Source organism: Xenopus laevis, chromosome 2S, assembly GCF_017654675.1.
Source record: "Xenopus laevis strain J_2021 chromosome 2S, Xenopus_laevis_v10.1, whole genome shotgun sequence".
Classification (NCBI taxonomy): Eukaryota; Metazoa; Chordata; class Amphibia; order Anura; family Pipidae; genus Xenopus; species Xenopus laevis.
In genome coordinates, this window is record NC_054374.1 from 52,054,650 (window position 1) to 52,077,479 (window position 22,830).

Sequence of the window (22,830 nt, forward strand, 5' to 3'; positions counted from 1 at the left end):
ATAGCAGTTGGTTGAATAACACACTGGGCAAAAAATGCCTACAGGGCAAATAATGCCTACAAGGTCAACGTATACACAGCGGTGGATACGGATTACGTAAAATATAAGAATGCTGCTTGAAAAAAAGTCACTCCGGTGTTTTTTCTGGAGACGGTAATATTATGGATATTTAGACAGAATGTGAACACGGGCACACAGCTAGATAGCAGTTGGTTGAATAACACACTGGGCAAAAAATGCCTACAGGGCAAATAATGCCTACAAGGTCAACGTATACACAGCGGTGGATACGGATTACGTAAAATATAAGAATGCTGCTTGAAAAAAGTCACTCCGGTGTTTTTTCTGGAGACGGTAATATTATGGATATTTAGACAGAATGTGAACACGGGCACACAGCTAGATAGCAGTTGGTTGAATAACACACTGGGCAAAAAATGCCTACAGGGCAAATAATGCCTACAAGGTCAACGTATACACAGCGGTGGATACGGATTACGTAAAATATAAGAATGCTGCTTGAAAAAAAGTCACTCCGGTGTTTTTTCTGGAGACGGTAATATTATGGATATTTAGACAGAATGTGAACACGGGCACACAGCTAGATAGCAGTTGGTTGAATAACACACTGGGCAAAAAATGCCTACAGGGCAAATAATGCCTAAAAGGTCAACGTATACACAGCGGTGGATACGGATTACGTAAAATATAAGAATGCTGCTTGAAAAAAAGTCACTCCGGTGTTTTTTCTGGAGACGGTAATATTATGGATATTTAGACAGAATGTGAACACGGGCACACAGCTAGATAGCAGTTGGTTGAATAACACACTGGGCAAAAAATGCCTACAGGGCAAATAATGCCTACAAGGTCAACGTATACACAGCGGTGGATACGGATTACGTAAAATATAAGAATGCTGCTTGAAAAAAAGTCACTCCGGTGTTTTTTCTGGAGACGGTAATATTATGGATATTTAGACAGAATGTGAACACGGGCACACAGCTAGATAGCAGTTGGTTGAATAACACACTGGGCAAAAAATGCCTACAGGGCAAATAATGCCTACAAGGTCAACGTATACACAGCGGTGGATACGGATTACGTAAAATATAAGAATGCTGCTTGAAAAAAAGTCACTCCGGTGTTTTTTCTGGAGACGGTAATATTATGGATATTTAGACAGAATGTGAACACGGGCACACAGCTAGATAGCAGTTGGTTGAATAACACACTGGGCAAAAAATGCCTACAGGGCAAATAATGCCTACAAGGTCAACGTATACACAGCGGTGGATACGGATTACGTAAAATATAAGAATGCTGCTTGAAAAAAAGTCACTCCGGTGTTTTTTCTGGAGACGGTAATATTATGGATATTTAGACAGAATGTGAACACGGGCACACAGCTAGATAGCAGTTGGTTGAATAACACACTGGGCAAAAAATGCCTACAGGGCAAATAATGCCTACAAGGTCAACGTATACACAGCGGTGGATACGGATTACGTAAAATATAAGAATGCTGCTTGAAAAAAAGTCACTCCGGTGTTTTTTCTGGAGACGGTAATATTATGGATATTTAGACAGAATGTGAACACGGTCACACAGCTAGATAACAGTTGGTTGAATAACACACTGGGCAAAAAATGCCTACAGGGCAAATAATGCCTAAAAGGTCAACTTATACACTACTACAGCGATGGATACGGATTACGTAAAATTTATTATGGCTGCTTGAAAAAAGTCACTCCGGTGTTTTTTCTGGAGACGGTAATATTATGGATATTTAGACAGAATGTGAACACGGTCACACAGCTAGATAACAGTTGGTTGAATAACACACTGGGCAAAAAATGCCTACAGGGCAAATAATGCCTAAAAGGTCAACTTATACACTACTACAGCGATGGATACGGATTACGTAAAATTTATTATGGCTGCTTGAAAAAAGTCACTCCGGTGTTTTTTCTGGAGACGGTAATATTATGGATATTTAGACAGAATGTGAACACGGGCACACAGCTAGATAGCAGTTGGTTGAATAACACACTGGGCAAAAAATGCCTACAGGGCAAATAATGCCTAAAAGGTCAACTTATACACTACTACAGCGATGGATACGGATTACGTAAAATTTATTATGGCTGCTTGAAAAAAGTCACTCCGGTGTTTTTTCTGGAGACGGTAATATTATGGATATTTAGACAGAATGTGAACACGGGCACACAGCTAGATAGCAGTTGGTTGAATAACACACTGGGCAAAAAATGCCTACAGGGCAAATAATGCCTAAAAGGTCAACTTATACACTACTACAGCGATAGTAAAATAAAAAAAAGTTAAATAAAAAAAGAATGAATATTAAAAAAAAAAAATTAAAGTTGGTGCTGCTGAACTACTAGGAGCAGCAGATTAGCACACCAGTCCCACTCCCCAACACTGCTAGACTAATAGCACTGGGCTCTTATAGTAGTAGTAGTAGTAGTAGTAGTAGTAGTAGTAGTAAAACAACAAAAAAATAAATAAAAGCAGTCCTTACAAGGACTATTGCTATTGCAGCAGTCAGCAGATGAGATCAGAAGCAGGACAGCTGCCCACTGCAGCTACATACAGAGCACTGCAGTAGAAGGTAGATTACTAGCCAGCAAAGCTACCTAAGCTTAAATGTCCCTCAAACCCCTGCAGACTTCTGTCCCTCCAATAACAGAGCAGTATCAAAACGATTACTAGCCAGCAAACTTTCAACTGTCCCTGAAATCACTAACAGGCAGCAGCTCTCTCCCTACACTATCTCTTCAGCACACACAGGCAGAGTGAAAAAACGCTGCAGGGCTTCGGTTTTTATAGGGAAGGGGAGTGGTCCAGGGGAGAGCTTCCTGATTGGCTGCCATGTACCTGCTGGTCTGGGGTGAGAGGGCAAAAAAAAGCGCCAACAATGGCGAACCCAAAATGGCGAACGTCGCGCGACGTTCGCGAACTTCCGGCGAGCGCGAACACCCGATGTTCGCGCGAACAAGTTCGCCGGCGAACAGTTCGCGACATCTCTACTGATTAAAGCATAGAGCTGGTATTTATTGGGTTACACTTACATTTTCTATATTAAAATAGCTTTAGAGTATGTCAGTATATTATACCTGAGTGAAAGGGGAACTGTTGTTTTGCTTCTCCAGTGTGGGCATCCCAAATTATAGTTGTCTGTATAACACCAAAAAACAAAAAATATTAATAATGGAAATAAATGCATTAGACAAATTAATTCATGATGTATCACTTTACCAGTATGCTATAAGTAGAATTTTTTTTCTTGGATTCTGTTTCCATACAAAGGGGCTGAGTTATCAATTTTTACTGCAATTTTCTAAAACTCTAGAGATTGATTAAAGGGGTTGTTCACCTTCCAAACACCGTTTTCCATTTATTTATTTTCAGATTGCTCACCAAAAAAAGACTTTTTAAAATTGCTTTTCGTGTTTTATTTCTTGACCGTTTTTCCAAAATTGAAAAATTTCATGTTCTTGTCTCTGGTTTTTCAGTCTGGCAGCTCAATAATCCAGGTGCAGATTAAAAACTGTTACAATTTGCTACATTAGTTGATACAATTTTCAGCAGCATCTGTGGAATATTAGCTAACTAAATTATTGTAGCCATTCTAACAGCTGCCTTTAAAGGGCACCTGTTGGGCAAAAATGTTATCCCCAACTAAAGGTGCAAGCTAATGCTTTTCTCAGGGTTAAACACAGAACAAAAATGGGAAGTCTTTAAAATGCTGCTTAATAAATATACTTGTCAGTATATTCCACTTGTAAGCAAGGAACGTCGTTGCAAAGCAAAACCTTTTTGGTTCAATAGAAGCGTTGGTGTTGAGGTGGGTAAGAAAAGACGTGCTTTTAAGGCTTTCAAGTTAGCTGGTGCAGCCGAAACATTTATAAGGTACAAGGAGGCCAATAAATCATGCAAAGAAGCTATAAGGCAAGCTAAAATTGCTATAGAAAAGGATATTGCAGCAAGCAGTAAAAAAAATCCAAAATTATTTTTTAAATATGTTAATAGTAAAAAAATGAAGCAGGAAGGGGTGGGACCCTTACTACCAGAGGGGGGTCAGATGGTTGATGAAAACAAAATAAAAGCGCAGATTCTGAATTCATATTTTTCATCTGCCTACACAAATGAGGAATCCGTAAGTGAAGGTTTCCTTCTTAACAGTCCCAATTCTAGTAATACAACTAATGATGCATGGTTCACACATGAAGAAATTCAAAAGAGACTAGAACATGTTAAGATTAACAAAGGTCCAGGGCCAGATGGTATTCATCCCAGGTTAATTAGCGAGCTTAGCTCTGTGATTGCCAAACCTCTTTACTTAATTTTTCAGGATTCATTGAGATCTGGCATAGTGCCGAGAGACTGGCGAATTGCTAATGTGGTGCCTCTATTCAAAAAAGGATCCCGTTCTCAGCCTCAAAACTATAGGCCAGTTAGTCTGATGTCAGTGGTAGGAAAGCTTTTCGAAGGGTTAATAAAGGATAAGATACTGGACTTCATAGCAAATCATAATACTATGAGTTTGTGCCAGCATGGTTTTATGCGTAATAGATCTTGCCAGACTAACTTAATTTCTTTTTATGAGAATGTAAGTAGAGACCTTGATTCTGGGATGGCAGTGGATGTGATTTACTTAGATTTTGCTAAAGCATTTGATACAGTGCCACACAAAAGGTTACTGGTTAAATTAAGGAATGTTGGCCTGGAACATAGTATTTGTACCTGGATAGAGAACTGGCTAAAAGATAGACTACAAAGAGTGGTGGTAAATGGAACATTTTCTAATTGGACCAGTGTTGTTAGTGGAGTACCGCAGGGCTCTGTACTAGGTCCCTTGCTTTTCAACTTGTTTATTAATGACCTGGAGGTGGGCATTGAAAGTACTGTTTCTATTTTTGCAGATGATACTAAATTGTCCAGAACTATAGGTTCCATGCAGGATGCTGCCACTTTGCAGAGTGATTTGTCTAAACTGGAAAACTGGGCAGAAAACTGGAAAATGAGGTTCAATGTTGATAAATGCAAGGTTATGCACTTTGGCAAAAATAATATAAATGCAAGTTATACACTAAATGGCAGTGTGTTGGGAGTTTCCTTAAATGAGAAGGATCTAGGGGTCTTTGTAGATAACACGTTGTCTAATTCTGGGCAGTGTCATTCTGTGGCTACTAAAGCAAATAAAGTTCTGTCTTGCATAAAAAAGGGCATTAACTCAAGGGATGAAAACATAATTATGCCTCTTTATAGGTCCCTGGTAAGGCCTCATCTGGAGTATGCAGTGCAGTTTTGGACTCCAGTCCTTAAGAGGGATATAAATGAGCTGGAGAGAGTGCAGAGACGTGCAACTAAATTGGTTAGAGGGACGGAAGACTTAAATTATGAGGGTAGACTGTCAAGGTTGGGGTTGTTTTCTCTGGAAAAAAGGCGCTTGCGTGGGGACATGATTACACTTTACAAGTACATTAGAGGACATTATAGACAAATGGCAGGGGACCTTTTTACCCATAAAGTGGATCACCGTACCAGAGGCCACCCCTTTAGACTAGAAGAAAAGAACTTTCATTTGAAGCAACGTAGGGGGTTCTTCACAGTCAGGACAGTGAGGTTGTGGAATGCACTGCCGGGTGATGGCTGATTCAGTTAATGCCTTTAAGAATGGCTTGGATTATTTTTTGGACAGACATAATATCAAAGTCTATTGTGATACTAAGCTCTATAGTTAGTATAGGTATGGGTATATAGAATTTAATTAAAAGTAGAGAGGGGTGTATGTATGGATGCTGGGTTTTCATTTGGAGGGGTTGAACTTGATGGACTTTGTCTTTTTTCAACCCAATTTAACTATGTAACTATGTAACTATGTAACTAAAGGTGCAAGCTAATACAGCCCATGCTCCAGTTGGGGGGTAACATTCGTTTTAATTTAAATTGCCCCCCGCCAGTGCTAGTATACTCACACCGGGAGGGAGAGCTCAGTGCAAGCGGCCATGTTGTTAGAGCGCATTCGCAAATATTCTTCTGACGTCGCGCACATGTGCCCCAACATGGCCGCTCATACCAGGAGCTCCATCCCGTGTCTGGCCTAGTGCTGGCAGGGGGGAAATTACAAAAAAAAAGAAAAACACTGTTACCCCCAAACAGAGTGCTGGCTTAGCCCACACCTTCAGTTGGGGATAAAATTGTTGCCCAACAGGTCCCCTTTAATGAAACTCAAGGATTTGGCTCAGCAGGGCCAAAGATAAGAAATGTATCAACTAATGTATCATTGAGTTTACAACCGTGACCTCCCTCCAGAGCTGCTTCTCTGGACATAATGATGCAAAAAAATAAAAACTTCAACCCCATAAACTTCTAGAACTCTCTGGGAGTTATAATAACCTATAAAATAGCATACTTCAATGCTAGTTGAATGATTTGGATTTCTTCCCAAGAACTACTATGTGTATCAAGTATAAGAAAGAAGTCATGGTACATACTTTCCCTAATATAAATGCTGGCCATTGAAATTCATTGTTTACAATATAAAAATTTATTGTACCCTCATTTTACTGAATTACTTACCTTATCTACGCCAGCACTCAATATATAGTTTCCCTTCTTGTTCCATTTCAGTGCAAAGATGGGACCTTTGTGTTGTCCTAAAGTGCTTGCGAGATTGCCTGAATAAAAAGAAGTTAAAAATACCTTGGTTGTAAGTATTGCTCCTGAATTGCTGTTGCAAATAACCATATTTAAAAAAACAAAAAAAAGATAAAACCTATTACTGCTTATATATACTGCTTATATATATATATATATATATATATATATATATATATATATATATATATATATATATATATATATACAAATAGCTTACTGCTTGCAATGAAATATATATATATTTCATTGAAGGAAATGCATTGTTCTGCTGCATGTATGTATTTGTATTAATGACTCAAAGTTTCTTTTTTTTTTTAAGATATCAGTGATATCAGAATGCTATGGCTGTTGTCAGAAGATATGCACCCATAAATTGCATGGAATATTTACAAGAAGTGTTTTAAATTGTCCTTGATTATATTTGGTGTAATTAATTAATCATTCCATTAAAGAAGAATGACAAACTGGACCAATCCAACCACCTTGCCAAACATGGGTCACATAGTGGGATACATGTAGACATCGTGTTGGTAGAGAACAACATTCAGAGGAGAGGGATTAGATATTTATTAATACAACATTACTTTGGGACAAAACACTGCTGACTTGGTAAAGTCTGCAGTCAATAGCTGTCCCTGTATGGACACATTAAGCATTATTTTGTTTTTGCTTTAAAGAAAATATTTTATACTGTAAGAAATAATAGATTATTACAGTTCAGCATTTTATTTTTTTTCAATACCAAATAATAGCCAGCAGACTGTTGTTTTTACTGTGATATTCTTAATAAAAACAAGCAGCATTAAATTATAATTTTTTAATGGCCAACATCTAACCATGACGTTTCTTACCCATTTAGAAGCATCACCCCTTGTATTACAAGAGGTCTAGGGACCCTAGGAACAAGACCCTGAATAATTAATAATCAGGGCTGTTCCTACCATGAGCAAAAGTTAGAACCTTGCGTCTAGAGGCCAGTTACCAGGGGTGGCAAAAATCTTCCTCCTGTAATTTTAAAGGGGTTGTTTATCTTCCAAACACTGTTTTCAATTCAGTTGTTTTCAGATTATACCCCAGAAATAAAGACTTTTTTCAATTACTCTCCATTATTTATTTTTTTACTGTTTTTCTAAAATCTAAGTTAGAAATTGAATGTCCCTGTCTCTGGTGTTGGAGTCAGGTAGCTCAGTAATTCAGGTGCAGACTCTGAACTGTTACAATTTTGCAACATTTAGTTGATACATTTCTCAGCAGCATCCCTGGAGTATTAGCAGCTATTGTATCAATTCTAACAGCTGCCTGTAATGAAACTCAGGGATTCTGGTCAGCAGGGATAAAGATAAGAAATGTATCAACTAAATGTATCCATTTAGAACAGTTTACAGGGTTGGTTGGCAACCCCCCCTCCCCCTCCCAGAGCTGCTTCAGAAGGTGAAAAATGACACTTTACACTTCAATATTAGAAAGTCACACATAGAAAATAGAAAGTCATTGGAAAAAGTTGTTATTTCTGGTGATCTATCTGAAAACAACTAGTTGTTTGAAGGTGAACCACCCCTTTTTCTCTTTTTTTTCAGCTCCATTAGTGCAGAGAGTGATATAGCCCGTCCGTTTGCTAAAGTTTGGAGCAGTAGAGGGCAGGCAGCAGCAGCCCCAGAGTGTCCCTGCTAATAATGGCAAACATGATTGTTATTTATGTGCCTTTAAGCCTGTAAAGCAAGCACAGAGCAAAGGGTTGTTGTTAGATGCTAGTAGCTGGCCATGTGCAGAGTTCACCAGCGAAAAGTACTAGAGCACAGCATACTTGCAAATGAACTGTTAAATCATCAATATCACCAAACTGTCTAAGGATTGTATATTAACTGCTCCAAAAAATCACTTAAAGAGATAGTATTGTCAAAACAAAGTGTTACTTAAAAAAAGATATGGGAATAATTATCCAGAATGCTTGGGTCCTGGGTCCATAATTTGGATAACCACATCTACTAAATATAGTGTTGCCACCTTTGCCTCCAGTTAAGAATGGGTCAGTGATATTGGGGTAGAGTTAGTACATTGGAAGTGGGATTATTGCATCACTTCCGTACAACAGGGTTGATTTCTGCCTGGTTTTCAAAATGCTGAACAAGAGAGCCCCTTCAAAGCTGCACAGGTGGCAAACATAACTAAATAGCTAGTATTATTAAAAAAAAAAAAAAAATACCCAATAAGTATGTGTTACCACCAATATGGCTTTATGCAGCTTAATTCATTTTTACAAATATAACTGTAAAAAAACATCAACAAATAAATTAGTTTGATTGTTGACAATATTTCTCCCATTGACTAACCAGGTTTCAGTCTTCACACTTTTTAATTAGAATTTTCGAGATTTGTTCTGTTGATAAATCTTGAAAATTTGAGTTTGCAGAAACCAAAGGGCCCCTGTGCCTTTCAAATTAAAAAGTAAGCACAGCTAAAATAATGCAAAAAATGCATTTATTAAGTTGCTCAAGTTATTCAAGTAGAATAGCTTGAGCAACTTAATAAAATGAAATAGAAAGGAAAGCCCTAGAGCTATAAGCAAAGGGGCTGCATGACAAGGGATCCAAATGACCAGCAGCCAGATTATACTGGTCTAGGTCAGAGATGGGCAGAATCACATGTAACTGTGATTAGGTGAAAAGGAATGAGTTAAAGCAGGAGATGGCCAGACCCAGGGGTGGAGAAAGAGAGGGACGTGATGTCAGGGGAAGAAAAAGTTTGCTTCCTTATTGGCTGAACAGGTAGAAACATGTAAACTGAAGTTAATTAATAGCTGGTAATTTGTTTTATTATTAATAAAAGAAAATGGTTGGTATCCAGGATGCAATCAAAATGCCTTTGAATGTCTGTGTAAGCATCCTAGTCTACCACATGGACAGAGTAAATGGTAATTGGTAGCAAGATAACGCTGCTATTTCCTAGGTCAAGTCTTCTGGAAAATGTAATGTTTTAGTGGCTTTGGCTTTTTTTGTGTGGTCTGGCATGGCAGGCAATCTACTAGTAAGTTTGCATGGCTTTAACTTGACCAAGCAATATACATCCTGATGAGGGTTGCTGTCTTTGCATGCAGTTACACACAGTAATTAATTATTTTAAAGTATTTCAAAAAGGAATATATTTATGTTTTGTACATAGAATGTTAAAAATATGTGTATGTCATAAGTCTATTGGCCAATTTTATTCCATCCTGTGGTATGGTATGTTTGATACACAGAAACTGTGTCTATATGTTTTATGACTGTGAGTTGCTCACCTTCAAACACTTTTTCCAGTTTAATTGTTTCCAGATAGTTTACCAGAAATAAATACTTTTTGCATTTACTTTCTATTTTTTATTTGCGATCGTTTTGTTTTCTAATATTGAAGTATATAGTTTCATTTTTCATCTTCTAAAGCAGCTATGGGAGGGGTGTCGCCGACTCTGTAACTGTTCTAACTTGATACATTAAGTTGATATCTTTGTCCCTGCTGAGCAGAATCCATGAGTTTAAAGGAAGCTGTTTTGAATTGATACAATAGTTGTTAATATTCCAAAGACACTGCTGATAAATGTATCAACTCATGTAGCCACTAAATGTATCCATTTGTAACAGTTCAAAATCTGCTCCTGGATTACTGAGCTGCCAGACTTAGAAACCAAATACAGCATCTCTCCAGTTTGCAATTTCAGTAGTCAGGTTGCTAGTGTCCAATCTACCCTAGCAGCCATGCACTGATTTGAATGCACTGATTTGAAAGAGACTGGGATAGGAATAGGAGAGGGTCTGAATAGAAAGTGGTGTAATAAAAAGTAGTGATGACAATACATTTGTAGTCTTACAGAGAATTTGTTTTTTAGATGGGGGTCATTGACTGCTTGTCCTAGATGGGCAGCCCACTTGGATTTCCTTTCATCGAGACACTGCAGATGCAGGTCCGGCAGCAGGGCAGCTCAACTTCTCTAATGTTAGTGGCAGAGCATAGTAGCGGTGTTAGTAGCGGTCTCTTGTTAAATTCTGGCTTTAGAATATTGCCTCAGGTTAGGCTGGCAAGGTCCTATTTGTTTGATAAAATGTGAATAAACATTGTAGCCATTTTACACCCATCTCTGTCTCCTGGTTTCATTAAGGTATATAATAAGGGGGTTCAGCAACGGATTTCCCAGGCAGGCATCCCTAGGCTGTGCATTCCTAAATCCTACATGCACTACCCCCTTGGGAGCAAGAATGCATGCGTGCAGGGGCAGTCTGAGGTGCTCGCCTCAGGCGGCAGCACCAGATACATTTCCAGGGGAGGCAAAAAGCCGCTCCTGTAATTTTTAAGAGCCGAATTTCCAGTTTTGAAACCAAAAGTATGGCTTTAATAGTGCGGAAGAGCGCAGTTGCGCTCTCCGCACTAGTGTTCCTGCCTCGGATGCCTCCCCTGCAGATGGGTAAGCCGGCGAGGGGGCGGCATTTTGAGGAGCCGCCTCAGGCGGCTTCTTCACCGGAATCACCGCTGCATGCACGCAAGCGCCGGAGCACTGGGGAGCATGCCGCCCCTAATAATTTGCCTCCCTAGGCCTCGCCACAAATCCGGCCCTGATGGGCTTCAATAGGATGGCTCAAGGCGAAGGGTCAAATTGAGGAGTACTCTTGTCGTGCACTTAAGCATTCACTTACCATCTTGTGTCCAAATTCTTGCAAAGCCGTCATAGGATCCTGTAGCTAACAGAGTGCCATCAGTCTAGACAAAAAGAGGAACAAATATAATTGGCTTCTAGAAAACTTGTGATAGAGAAAGAACCTGAAAATCACATACTATACATGAGTACTTCTAAATGTAAAGCTGTTCCAGTTATATTTAACTTATTAGACATACATATCTGAAGAATTTATTTTGTATTATTTGAGTTGACCATTTCAATATTGAGTGCTATTGAAGCACCTACAACAGACTCTAGCACTCACACTGCTTATTTCCTCCTTACTTGTTCACCTTCCCTGTCTTTAACCCTTCTGTGTCCTACTATGCAATCTCTGTTATACTCCCCACCCTCCTCATTGAGGGGGATTGAAAATACCCAATCTTGCTTCATCCCTACCTTTTATATCATGGTGCCACCTGTAATGGCCTTGGTGACATAAAAAGGAACCCCCCTTACATGAGGTGGGACTTGTAACTGGTGGGAATACCCAAATGTCTCCCACCAGAAGGCCCTAAAAAGGATACATGCAGGTAGGTCCTTAGCCTTCTGCTCATCAGTCATTTACTTACTGAAAGGATGGCTGCCTCTTTTTTACCACATCAATGCACTACTGTATTTCTAATCTGAGATAGTCAACCTTCCACACCAATGCTTATAGCAATGTGCTAATTGTTTTCCTTAATATTTAGAAGAAATATAATGGAATGTTTTATCCTAGTATTAATTGTAAAAAACGTTTATACAAAATAACAAAAAACTATTTATAAATTGTGTGGGTGTTTCATTCTCAGCAGATAGGATGGTACAGTCTAACATGGGGTTCTAACATATTGCTAGCCTTTTACAGAAGCAGAAACTGTGAATGATCATATATTACAGACCACTAGGGGTGATGCTGGTCTTCAGATCTGTAGAAAACCAGAACCCAGTGAAAGGTTTCCTAAGGCAAATCTATTTAGTGTAAAAAAAACTATGTCCCTCTCCCTTTAATGTGTGCTTGTTTTTTTTCTACTGAATATATTTATTTATTGGACATTATTTTATTTTACCTTTCTCTTGCAGAGTAAACACCAAGTAAACCAGAACCAGGATGTCCATAAAGCCATTAAAATTTGTAGTCAAACTACGATAAACATTTTATTCGAATTTTAGTCTTAAAGAAATCAATTTGAGAAAAGGTGCTTCCAGGCTTTTTCAGAAAAGGGTAGGGTGGCATAAAGCACAAAATAGCTTAAAGGGATACTGTCATGGCAAAATGAATCAGTTAATAGTGCTGCCCCAGCAGAATACTGCACTGAAATCCATTTCTCAAAAGAGCAAACATATTTTTTTATATTCAATTTTGAAATCTGACATGGGGCTAGACATATTGTCAATTTCCCAGCTGCCCCAAGTCATGTGACTTGTGCTCTGATAAACTTCAATCACTCTTTACTGCTGTACTGCAAGTTGGAGTGATATCACCCCCTCAATTTTTCCCCCCCAGCAGCCAAACAAAAGAACAATGGGAAGGTAACCAGATAGCAGCTCCCTAACACAAGATAACAGCTGCCTGGTAGATCTAAGAACAACACTCAATAGTAAAAACCCATGTCTCACTGAGACACATTCAGTTACATTGAGAAGGAAAAACAGCAGCCTGCCAAAAAGCATTTCTCTCCTAAAGTGCAGGCACAAGTCACATGACCAGGGGCAGCTGGGAAATTGACAAAATGTCTAGCCCCATGTCAGATTTCAAAATTAAATATAAAAAAATCTGTTTGCTCTTTTGAGAAATGGATTTCAGTGCAGAATTCTGCTGGAGTAGCACTATTAACTGATTCATTTTGAATTTTTTTTTTTCCATGACAGTATCCCTTTAACCAAGTTGATATGTGCTAATTAAAAATTTAAGTCTTCTGATAAAACATTGTTTTTACTTTAATATAATGCTTTTTGACAGTAAATAACTTACATTCCAGTCCAAAGAAGTTACGTCTTTATTGCTGGGAACGTCTTGGCCACCCTCTCGTATACAGTGCCTTAAAACTAGTTGAGTTGAATTGCTATTGCTGTTTTCAATCAGGTTCCATATCCTTGCTGTTGAGTCTCCAGACCTTTGAAATGAAAGTTTATATTTATGACGGCAATCAAACCTCAATACCTTGGACACTGTGACGGTATGGCAGTAATGCAATGTTTTTTTCTATCTGTATATACTAAAAACCCAGAGGCTAGTGTTGGATTTTTGATCTGACACAAAAGACACAGTGCTGGTTGTGTTGTGCTATAGGTACAGCCAACATTTTTAATGTACACAAATGTAATGGGTGTAATTCTGCTCCCCTGAATACTCTAACACTTGCACCATACCCATAGTAAGTGAGTTGTTTGGGGTCATGTAATAAAAGTAATATTTATGTTAAGACATAACCCCCCCCCCACATGAAATAAAATTCACTAAGTTCATATATATGAGGGCTGGTGGGAAGAAATAAAAAAAGGAAAAAGAAAACAGTATACTGTTAAGAAAGTAAAAGCAAGAGAAAAAAGCATCAGAAAATTGAGTGAATGAGACAGAAGGTTATTTGATAGAGGAGGAAATATACCATTTTAGCCTATCATGCCAATCCTAAACTATCTCCCCTTTGCCCAAGTAGTTGCATACTTCATAATGTATATTCAACTATATAACAATTCTTCTTGTCTAAAGGAATTATGTCTCAACAGGATATGGAATATATAATAATACTATTCATATTGCAAAGCAATAATATTTTCCTTACCCAGATGCTAAGAGATCACTTACAGGATTCCAAGCACAAATGAATACCTCTGACTCATGCCCTCGAAGGACCGTTGCTTTGTTTGGAGGAATTTCTACATCCCCTTCAATTTCCATAGCTTCTGCATGGTTATCTGTGACATAAATCAGAAATGTATTATACACAAGTGAGATCCGATGATGCAAATCAGCTGGTGGCAACAAACAAATTTTTCTTCTGTTGAAGTGCTACAAGAAAATTGAAAAACAAAAATCCAAATTCTATTAAATGACATGGAAACGGATCACTACATATTGGACACGGTTTGTCAAGCCTTCAGAGAGAAGCCAATTTTATATCATAGTAACCATCACCGCAGTAATGTGTTGTATATATTCCAACAAAAGTCTTGTGTAAAATAACAGAAACGACATATGATGTCTATATATAATGATTCAAACAGAAGTATATTTGAAAGAAGCTAAGTATTGACAAATGCAATTTCACTCTTTAGCAAAGTGAAATGTTTCTAAAGAAGTCTCATTAAGAAGACATCAGAGCCAAACAGATCTTGCAAATTGAGAAACGGTATATATTGCTTTGAACTGTTCAGACACAATTCCAATGTTTTGAAGGAGCCCTAGGCAACTTGGCTGGCCACCACTTCCTTTCCCGAGCACGCACATGCATTGTGGAGGACAGGGGAAAGTGGCAGAAGGGAGGTGAATAAGGGGAGAACAACAGAGGGGAGGTGAATAAGGGGAGAGTGACAGAGGGGAGCCAACATGGACTAGGTAGAAGACACTTCAACAAGTACCTGTCCAGCCCCCATATTGTTGTGCCCTAGGCAGTTGCCCCTTCTGCCTACCCCTAGTTCTGGCTCTGAGCTGAATCCAGATTTGCCGGATAGAAGGATTCGGGCGAATCCGAAACCTGCTGAAAAAGGGCAAATCCCGAACTGAATCCTGCATTTTGGTGCATCCCTAATAAATAATTATATATTTATTTATTTAAAAAAAAAAAACACAAGGGACTATTCCCGGTCACAGTCAGTGAATGAAATGGGTTTGTAAATTGAATAAAAAAATGTATTCATGTTTGCATACGATCTGTTGAATGCTCAGATTTGGACTGGGCTGGTGGGATACTGGGAAAAAAACAGGTGGTCCCTTGCCTTTATGGGCCATGTCGACCCATACCCTCTCCCCATGAATGCTGCTGATGCTCTTCCCCTTAAAGAGCCTCTTGTCTGCAGCAGTTAAGAAGCAGGAAAGTGCTGTAAGCTATGCAGCGCTGTGCGGGCAGTAGGATACAGACACTGGAAGGGGGTCCCTCAGATTGTAGCTTGGGTGAACCCAGAAGACCCCAGATATGTGTAATATTATGCCAATTAATTCCACATTTGCTGCTGTTATTTTACATTGCTTCCAGCGTAACTTACTAAGAAAAAACTCGATATTTGACAATGTGTGGTGTATTATCCCACTGTTTTTTACACAGTGATATATTTTTGTGTGAATTCTCCTCCTTTGGGACTATATATATATATGCATATGTAGCGCTATAGTAAACTGACTTGTGCTAGGGCAGTTTTAGCTACTTTCCTTTGTGGGCTGAGACCACAGATGAGCTCTCTTTCTCAGGGGTAAGCCCTCGCAATGCGGTGGAGGTAGGGTGTAATGTAACTGTAACCTGGTGCGATAGCACAATGATGGGCGCCAGTAGTTCTTTAATGGTTGAACAAAGAACTGTGTTTATTGAACAATAGCACATAGATCATTTAGCACATTGATCCACAATGGAGCATAGAACATACACAGCAGCATAAAGGAAGCATAAACTCACAGCACGTATAGGCTGAATCAGGGCCGCCATTAGAAATCACGGGGCCCCGTACAACAAAATTTTTGGGGCCCCCTGGGCCCCGCCCACACTGACGACCAAGCTCCGCCCCATATCCCGCCCACATCGCAGTTAAAAGACCACACAGACATCAGCGCTAAAAAAGTAACCCCCCCCACACAAGTTGTAAAAAGCTATTGATGGTCAGGGCCCCCTTATAAAAAAAATTGGGGCCCCAAAAAAAAAAAATTTAAATTTTTTTTTTTTAAAAAAACATTGGTGGCAGGGGCCCCCTGTTAAAAAAAACTTGGGGCCCCAACAAAAAAAAATGTAAAAAAAACTAAAAAATAAACAAACATTGGTGGCAGGGGCCCCCTTCTAAGTTAAAAACAAATTGGGGCCCCAAAATAAAATTTGAAAAAAAATTAATTTTTTTTTGAAAAAAAAAAAAAACATTGGCGGCAGGGGCCCCCTTATAAGTTAAAAACAAATTGGGGCCCCAAAAAAAAATTTGAAAAAAAATTAATTTTTTTTTGAAAAAAAAAAAAAACATTGGCGGCAGGGGCCCCCTTATAAGTTAAAAACAAATTGGGGCCCCAAAAAAAAAATTTGGAGAAAAAAAAATTTTTTTGAAAAAAAAAAAATGGTGGCAGGGGCCCCCTTACAAGTTAAAAACAAATTGGGGCCCCAAAAAAAATTTAAAAAAAAATAATTTTTTTTTGAAAAAAAAAAAAACTGGTGGCAGGGGCCCCCTTACAAGTTAAAAAAATTTGGGGCCACCAAAAAGAAAATTAATTTTTTTTTTTAAAAAAAAAACCCAAAAAAAACAATGGTGGCAAGGGGCCCCTTACGAGTTAAAAAAAAAATTGGGGCCCCAAAAACAAAAGTTTTAAAAAAAAGATTGGTGGCAGGGGCCTATAGAATATTAAAATAATACATTGGTGGCCAGGGGATTAAAAAAAAAAAACACAAACTGGTGTTCAGTAGAATTGAACTCATGGCTTCAGTACTTCAACTTCGCCTCCTTTCGTGACTTCGGGTCTTTTCACCGCTTCAGGACTTCGGCTTCTGCTGTTTTCGTGACTTCGGGTCTTTGCGCTGCTTCAGGACTTCGGCTTCGGCTGTTTTCGTGACTTCGGGTCTTTTCGGCGCTTCGTGACTTCGGGACTTCGGCTTTTTCCGTGACTTCGGGTCTTTTCGTCGCATCGGCTTCGGCTTTTCGGCACTTCCGCATTCGGCACTGAAGAGGCAAGACGTACGGCTCGGGCGCTCGTAAGGGGGGCCCGGATCTTCAAAAAAATGCAGCGCTGCCGGGCCCCCCTTCATGCCCGGGCCCGGTACGCTTGTCCCCCCTGTCCCCCCCTGATGGCGGCCCTGGGCTGAATCCCCACAGGCTAGGGAATATGCAGCAGAGAGTAAGTTGACAGCATGTGATGGGTATTGCCCAGTTTTCAGGATATCTTCCAGTGGCAGATTAGGGGAACTCTTGACATCCCTATCTCAACACTTGGTTCCTTACTCTGGGTCAGTAATACCCTGGGATCTTAATCCCTCTAATCTCCTCGGCGGAGCCTTGAGCTGCTCAACTAAATAACCTCTCTATCACTCCTAGAGCGATCTATAAAACTAGTATAGCTGTCTAATTACTAGGGCCAAGGCGCCTAGGGTCAGCACTACCCATTCCCTTCCAGCCTGCTTGGTTGGGCTAAAGCAATGGACCCAGAGCACATGGTTCCTAAACCTTTTATACTCTGGCACAGTGCCATCTGGTGTACACTGTGTGAAATACAGCGGTTACATAAGCACAAGGTCCCCATAAGGACCCACTGAGGTGTCCATATTACTAGGGATGTGCCTGTATGTAAAGTGTAAGGGTGTCTAAGATATTCACATCTCTACATTCTCCCCCTGGTGAATTCCTTCCATCCCGGCAAGGAACCTTTCAAAGAGCAAATACTGAAAATATAGCAGTTAAGGCACATCATGCAAGAAACCTTTTCAGAGACCAAAAATACATTGCACTTAGCTATATGTATTGCATTTCTATACCATTACCTTATAACCTCTTTGGGGTAACTCTCCTGAGTAACCCAGGTACAATGGCATAGCTGGAAAGAAACATATCAATAGCAACAGTTTCATTCAGGGACAGGTAAACTTTATCAGTAAACACCTGCGAAAGAAGGTATAAGTTAGAGATACTGCATTTCAAACACATCAGTATTCTAGTCCATCAAATAGTCGAACCCACAGTCCTTTTCAAATGCACTTAGGAGGGTAAAGGGGAAAAATTGGATGAACCTACCAACGGGCAGGTGTTAACTAAACAGTCCTTGGACCTAACTCCAAGAGGAGCAAAAGAAGAAAAATCCTTCCCTGAAGAAAGTTCAGTCACTTTGGAGGGACAGGAAAACAGGTAGCTCAAAAACAGCTGTAAACAACTCCCATGGAGTATCATCAGTGGCAAAAACAATTTCCTTCCAACAAGAAACCCCCACCCACCAGTAGACTCAAATCATATGAAGAAACCTGGCCTTGGTGTCTTCGTAGGGGATGTAGTACTTGGGATGGGGTTTGTCCACCCATTGGCCATCTCCCAAGTATACTTCCAAATTAAAGTACTTTGTGGGATTATACTTGCCACAACTTTTCACGGCATTTTGAAGAATGGTGCGGCCATACCACCACTCTTTCTCGATGGAGAGCAGGTACTGCCAATCCTGCTCACGCCTCACCTTGTCGGGGTTTGTAAGGCAACTGTGGTGCATCTTCTCCTTCCGTAGGATCTCCTCGATCAACCAGTTCTCATAAGATGCAGCCACCTTTTCGTACACCCACAGAGGAGCATAGGGCATAAAATAACCCCAAGTTCGATGAACATGGAAGTTGATTACTCTCTGCACTCTGGAGACAGAAGTGAAGATGTTGGGATCTACCCGTCCTGGCAGCACCCAGAAATCTTTTTCCTCCTCGGGACCTATGATAGGAGGAGCAATGAAGCTACGAGGCACTTCTGTGGGAGGACCGGGACCATGCTCAGCTTCTGGAGTCTCCTCATATTCTTCCCATCCTGGAGCTGGTCCTAAGGGATTATCTTCCTTAGGCTTGGGAATAGCAGCAAGCAAATTCTTTTCCCTCTCCAGGGATATCTTTCCCCACTCATATTGGTACAATTCAGCCACTTAAGTGCTCTCTCCTGGCTCACTAGGAGTTTGAGGCACAATCACTTTGGGGCATATGAATTGGGTTGGCTCACTCACCACAGATCATTTACTCTGGCACCGAATCTGTGCAGGAACTTCCAGTATGGATGCATCAGCACTGTTCACACTGGAGGACATCAACTTCTCCAGCAGATCCTCATCATCCTCCAATATTGGAGGGTCTCGAATGGAGGGAGCTATGGGTGCAATCGGCCCCAATCGGTTGAATGAAAACTTCCTCCAATCCACATCATGGCCTATGACTGGAGTTGGAGTAGGAACAGCAAGGGCTGTATAGATGGTGACAGTCAAATCCCCACAAGGCTTTGAATCACTGAGCAACACTTTGCGGGATGAAGACTTTGGCTCAGAAGAATTAAACCTCACCTGAGGAGCGGCGGCTCCTGTAACAACCATAGGAGTATTGGAAACTTGAGATTCAACAAGAGGGTTCTCTGTTCCAGAAATCGAAACATGCTGATAGTATTCCTCCTCCGAGGATACAAGAACAGCGTCAGGCCTGCAGGCCACATCAACTTCAGGCGCGTGCCATGCCCTTTCCAGACAGTCCTCTGGTAGCGGCTCTGGTGCAGGGACACAAAAAATGGGGGCCCCTATAGCAGAAGGGGTACACACTTCTCCCCCTGGTGTATCTGACACTGTTGTAGATACAACCAATGGTGTGGGCATCACAGCCGCCAAAACATCACACAAGCCCTCAGGCTTCAATGAAGGGGTAGTGGAGCACACATCTACATTTCAAGGCCAAACATTCCACTAACAGTAGGTTTACCCTAAAAAACTACCCCTTATTTGGAAAGAACAGATTCTAACGAGTTCAAAATGGGTATATATATATTTGTACTCCAAACTACCAAGTTGCAATTCTTTCCTAAAGTTAGCAGTTTTTATAAAAATGTGTTACATTTTTGAAAAATTACCTCAACGTGTCCAGTCTACAGCATTGTATCTCCCACATATCATTATATACCAAGATACAACACCCCAAATATGAAAGCCCAGGGTCCGCTGAACAGTTTGATGCCCAATATGCATAGGGACACCTAAGTATGTGGCGTATAAGGGCCCCAGAACGAAGACATCCCATACGAGTTATCAGTTCTGGAATTCCAAATACTGCAAAATCCGCACATTTACATCATTTTTCAAGGGGCAAAAGTACAAAAATGTATGTTCACCCCAGAAAACCATATACTTTTAGAAAGTACATATTCTGACGAATCTAAAATGGGTATGCATGTCTTTCTACTCAAAAGTACCAAACCGCAAAGCTTTCCTACATTTCGCAGTTTTTATGACATTACCGAAAATCAACTCGATATTGCAACTCTGAAGCATCGTATCTCCCACATATCATTATATACCAAGATAAAATACCCTAAATATGAAAGCCCAGGGTCCACTGAACAGTTTGATTCCCAATATGGATAGGTATACCTAAGTATGTGGCGTATAGGGGGCCCCGAACGAAGACACCCTTATGAGTTATGAGTTCTGGAATTCCAAATACTGCAAAATCAGCACATTTACAGCATTATTCAAGGGGCAAAAGTACAACAATATATGTTCACCCCAGAAAACCATATGTTTTTGGAAAGTACACATCCTGACGAATCTAATATGGGTATGCATGTCTGTCTACTCCAAAGTACCAAGCCGCAAAGCTTTCCTACATTTGGCAATTTTTATGACATTACTGAAAATCACCTCAATATTGCAACTCTGAAGCATCGTATCTCCCACATATCATTACATACCAAGATAAAATATCTAAATATGAAAGCCCGGGGTCCGCTGAACAATTTGATGCCCAATATGCATAGGTACACCTAAGTATGTGGAGTATAGGGGCCCCAGAACAAAGACACCCCATACGAGTTATCAGTTCTGGAATTCCAAATACTGCAGAAGCCACAAAAAAGAAAGCTCTCTGTTTGATTTCAAATTAAGCAGAGAAATCCCTGTCTAAGGCAGGATTATTTGTTCTCATTTGATGTGTGAAGGTGTTAGCTACTTGGTGTGTGAATTTTGGGGAGTTTTGAGTTACTTTACTTTATTTAAAATCGAATTTTATTTTGACCCAGAAGGTGAGTGATTGCTAGCCCAGTTCCCTTCACTTCCTGTGGGCTACAAACTCACTGACAGATCCCCTTCCCCTCCCCCACACCTGGGTGTCAGTTTCACTTGTTTTTTGTATTTAGTTTCAGCTGAAATTTATCACAATTTGCACAGATTGTGTGTGTGCTTTTATTTTTATCCTTGTTTTGTAAGGAGAGAAAGCTAAAGGGAGAAGGATTTAAGAAAATAAAACATTTTCTAGTAGCAGTGCAACTCCCAGGCACCTGCTCACATTAACCCTCTCCCTGCTAAAGCTAGAATTAAGCTTACTTTTTTGTGGATTGTTTTGTAAAATAATGGGAGGGAATAAAAAACAAAATTATAAAAAAATACCTCAGGCTCCTAAAGGAAAAGAAGCTGAAAAACCTGGCTGTAGCTATGCTAAAAAGCACCAGTCACAGCCTTTGTCAAAAAGCTCCACTGTTTCTGTTTCTGCTGCTGCAGCCAATGTGACCCCTGCTAAAAGTTTTGCACAGGCAGTAGCTACTGGCAACAACCCAAGCCAAGTCACTGCTGGGGTGGAGCAGCTTACAAGGAAGCATGGGGTTAGATGTCTAATGACAGGAGCTCATGGCATAGAGGCTTACATAAAAGCTGCAGCTGAAGTGGTGGGCCCCACTGTAATAGTGGCAGCAAGTAAAATGTATGGGAAAGCCATAATATTTGCCCGTACACTAACTGCAGTGCATACTCTAGTGCAGAGAGGCATAACAGTAGGGGTAGTTATATCCCTGTAGAACCCCTAGAAGGATTAGGCATAAAGATAGTCTTATCTAATGTGCCCCCCTTCCTGCAAGACCATTTATTGCTACCCCACCTGCAAGCCCTGAAATGAAGTCAACTATTTCTAAACTTCCCTTGGGTTGCAAGGAGAGTAGATTGAGACATATCCTCTCTTTTAAAAGGCAGGTGCAATTACTTTTGCCTCGGGGTCAAGATACTATTGAGGGGTCCTTTGGTGTTCCATTTGAGGGGGTGCTGTATAAAAATTTTTACTGCACAGAAGAAGTGAGGTGCTTCCTTTGCAAGAACCTGGGGCACACTCGCCAGAGTTGCCCCAAAGGGCATATTAAGACCACAGTCCCTGTTCCTGCCCCAAGTACCTCTAATGCAACATCATACCCTGCTACAGCTATTGCTGCAGGCTCCTCAAAGGAGAAATCCCCTTCAGTAAAGAACCTTAAGGTGGTTGTCACACAAACCTCCAAACCTCCTCCTTCTTCACTCAAGTTTTCTAAGGATGCAGCCTATATTTCAATTTCAGCAAAAGAGAAGGGGGGGGAAGGAATGTCAATTCATCCCCCAGTGTTGCAGTTGTTTTTGCCAAAAACCAACTTAACCCTGTTATGAGCAATCCTAAGGGTGTGGGGGTGTCGGTGGTTGTAACACCTGTCATGTTGGAAGCAGAGAGTAGCATTTCCTCTTCAAATGACAAGAAAAAGAAGAGGAAATTAAATCCAACAGGATGATACCTGAGGAATGGGTTTCAGTGGTCAATGATGGAGCACCCCCATCCAAGGGCAAA

At 40.2% G+C, this 22,830-nt stretch overlaps 1 protein-coding gene across 7 annotated transcripts in view; it reads right to left on the minus strand.

The window, feature by feature from the left end:
- Window positions 1-22,830, minus strand: part of LOC108708905 (F-box-like/WD repeat-containing protein TBL1X) — a 275,459-nt gene that overhangs the window by 17,255 nt on the left and 235,374 nt on the right. For all 7 annotated transcript variants that reach the window (XM_041583786.1, XM_041583779.1, XM_041583784.1 and 4 more), the window contains 5 exons: window positions 14,143-14,275; window positions 13,332-13,473; window positions 11,352-11,415; window positions 6,607-6,704; window positions 3,138-3,198 (listed from right to left, as the gene is read on the minus strand). In XM_041583786.1, coding sequence (XP_041439720.1) covers window positions 3,138-3,198; window positions 6,607-6,704; window positions 11,352-11,415; window positions 13,332-13,473; window positions 14,143-14,275 — 498 coding nt within the window. The remainder of the gene's footprint in view (window positions 1-3,137; window positions 3,199-6,606; window positions 6,705-11,351; window positions 11,416-13,331; window positions 13,474-14,142; window positions 14,276-22,830) is intronic.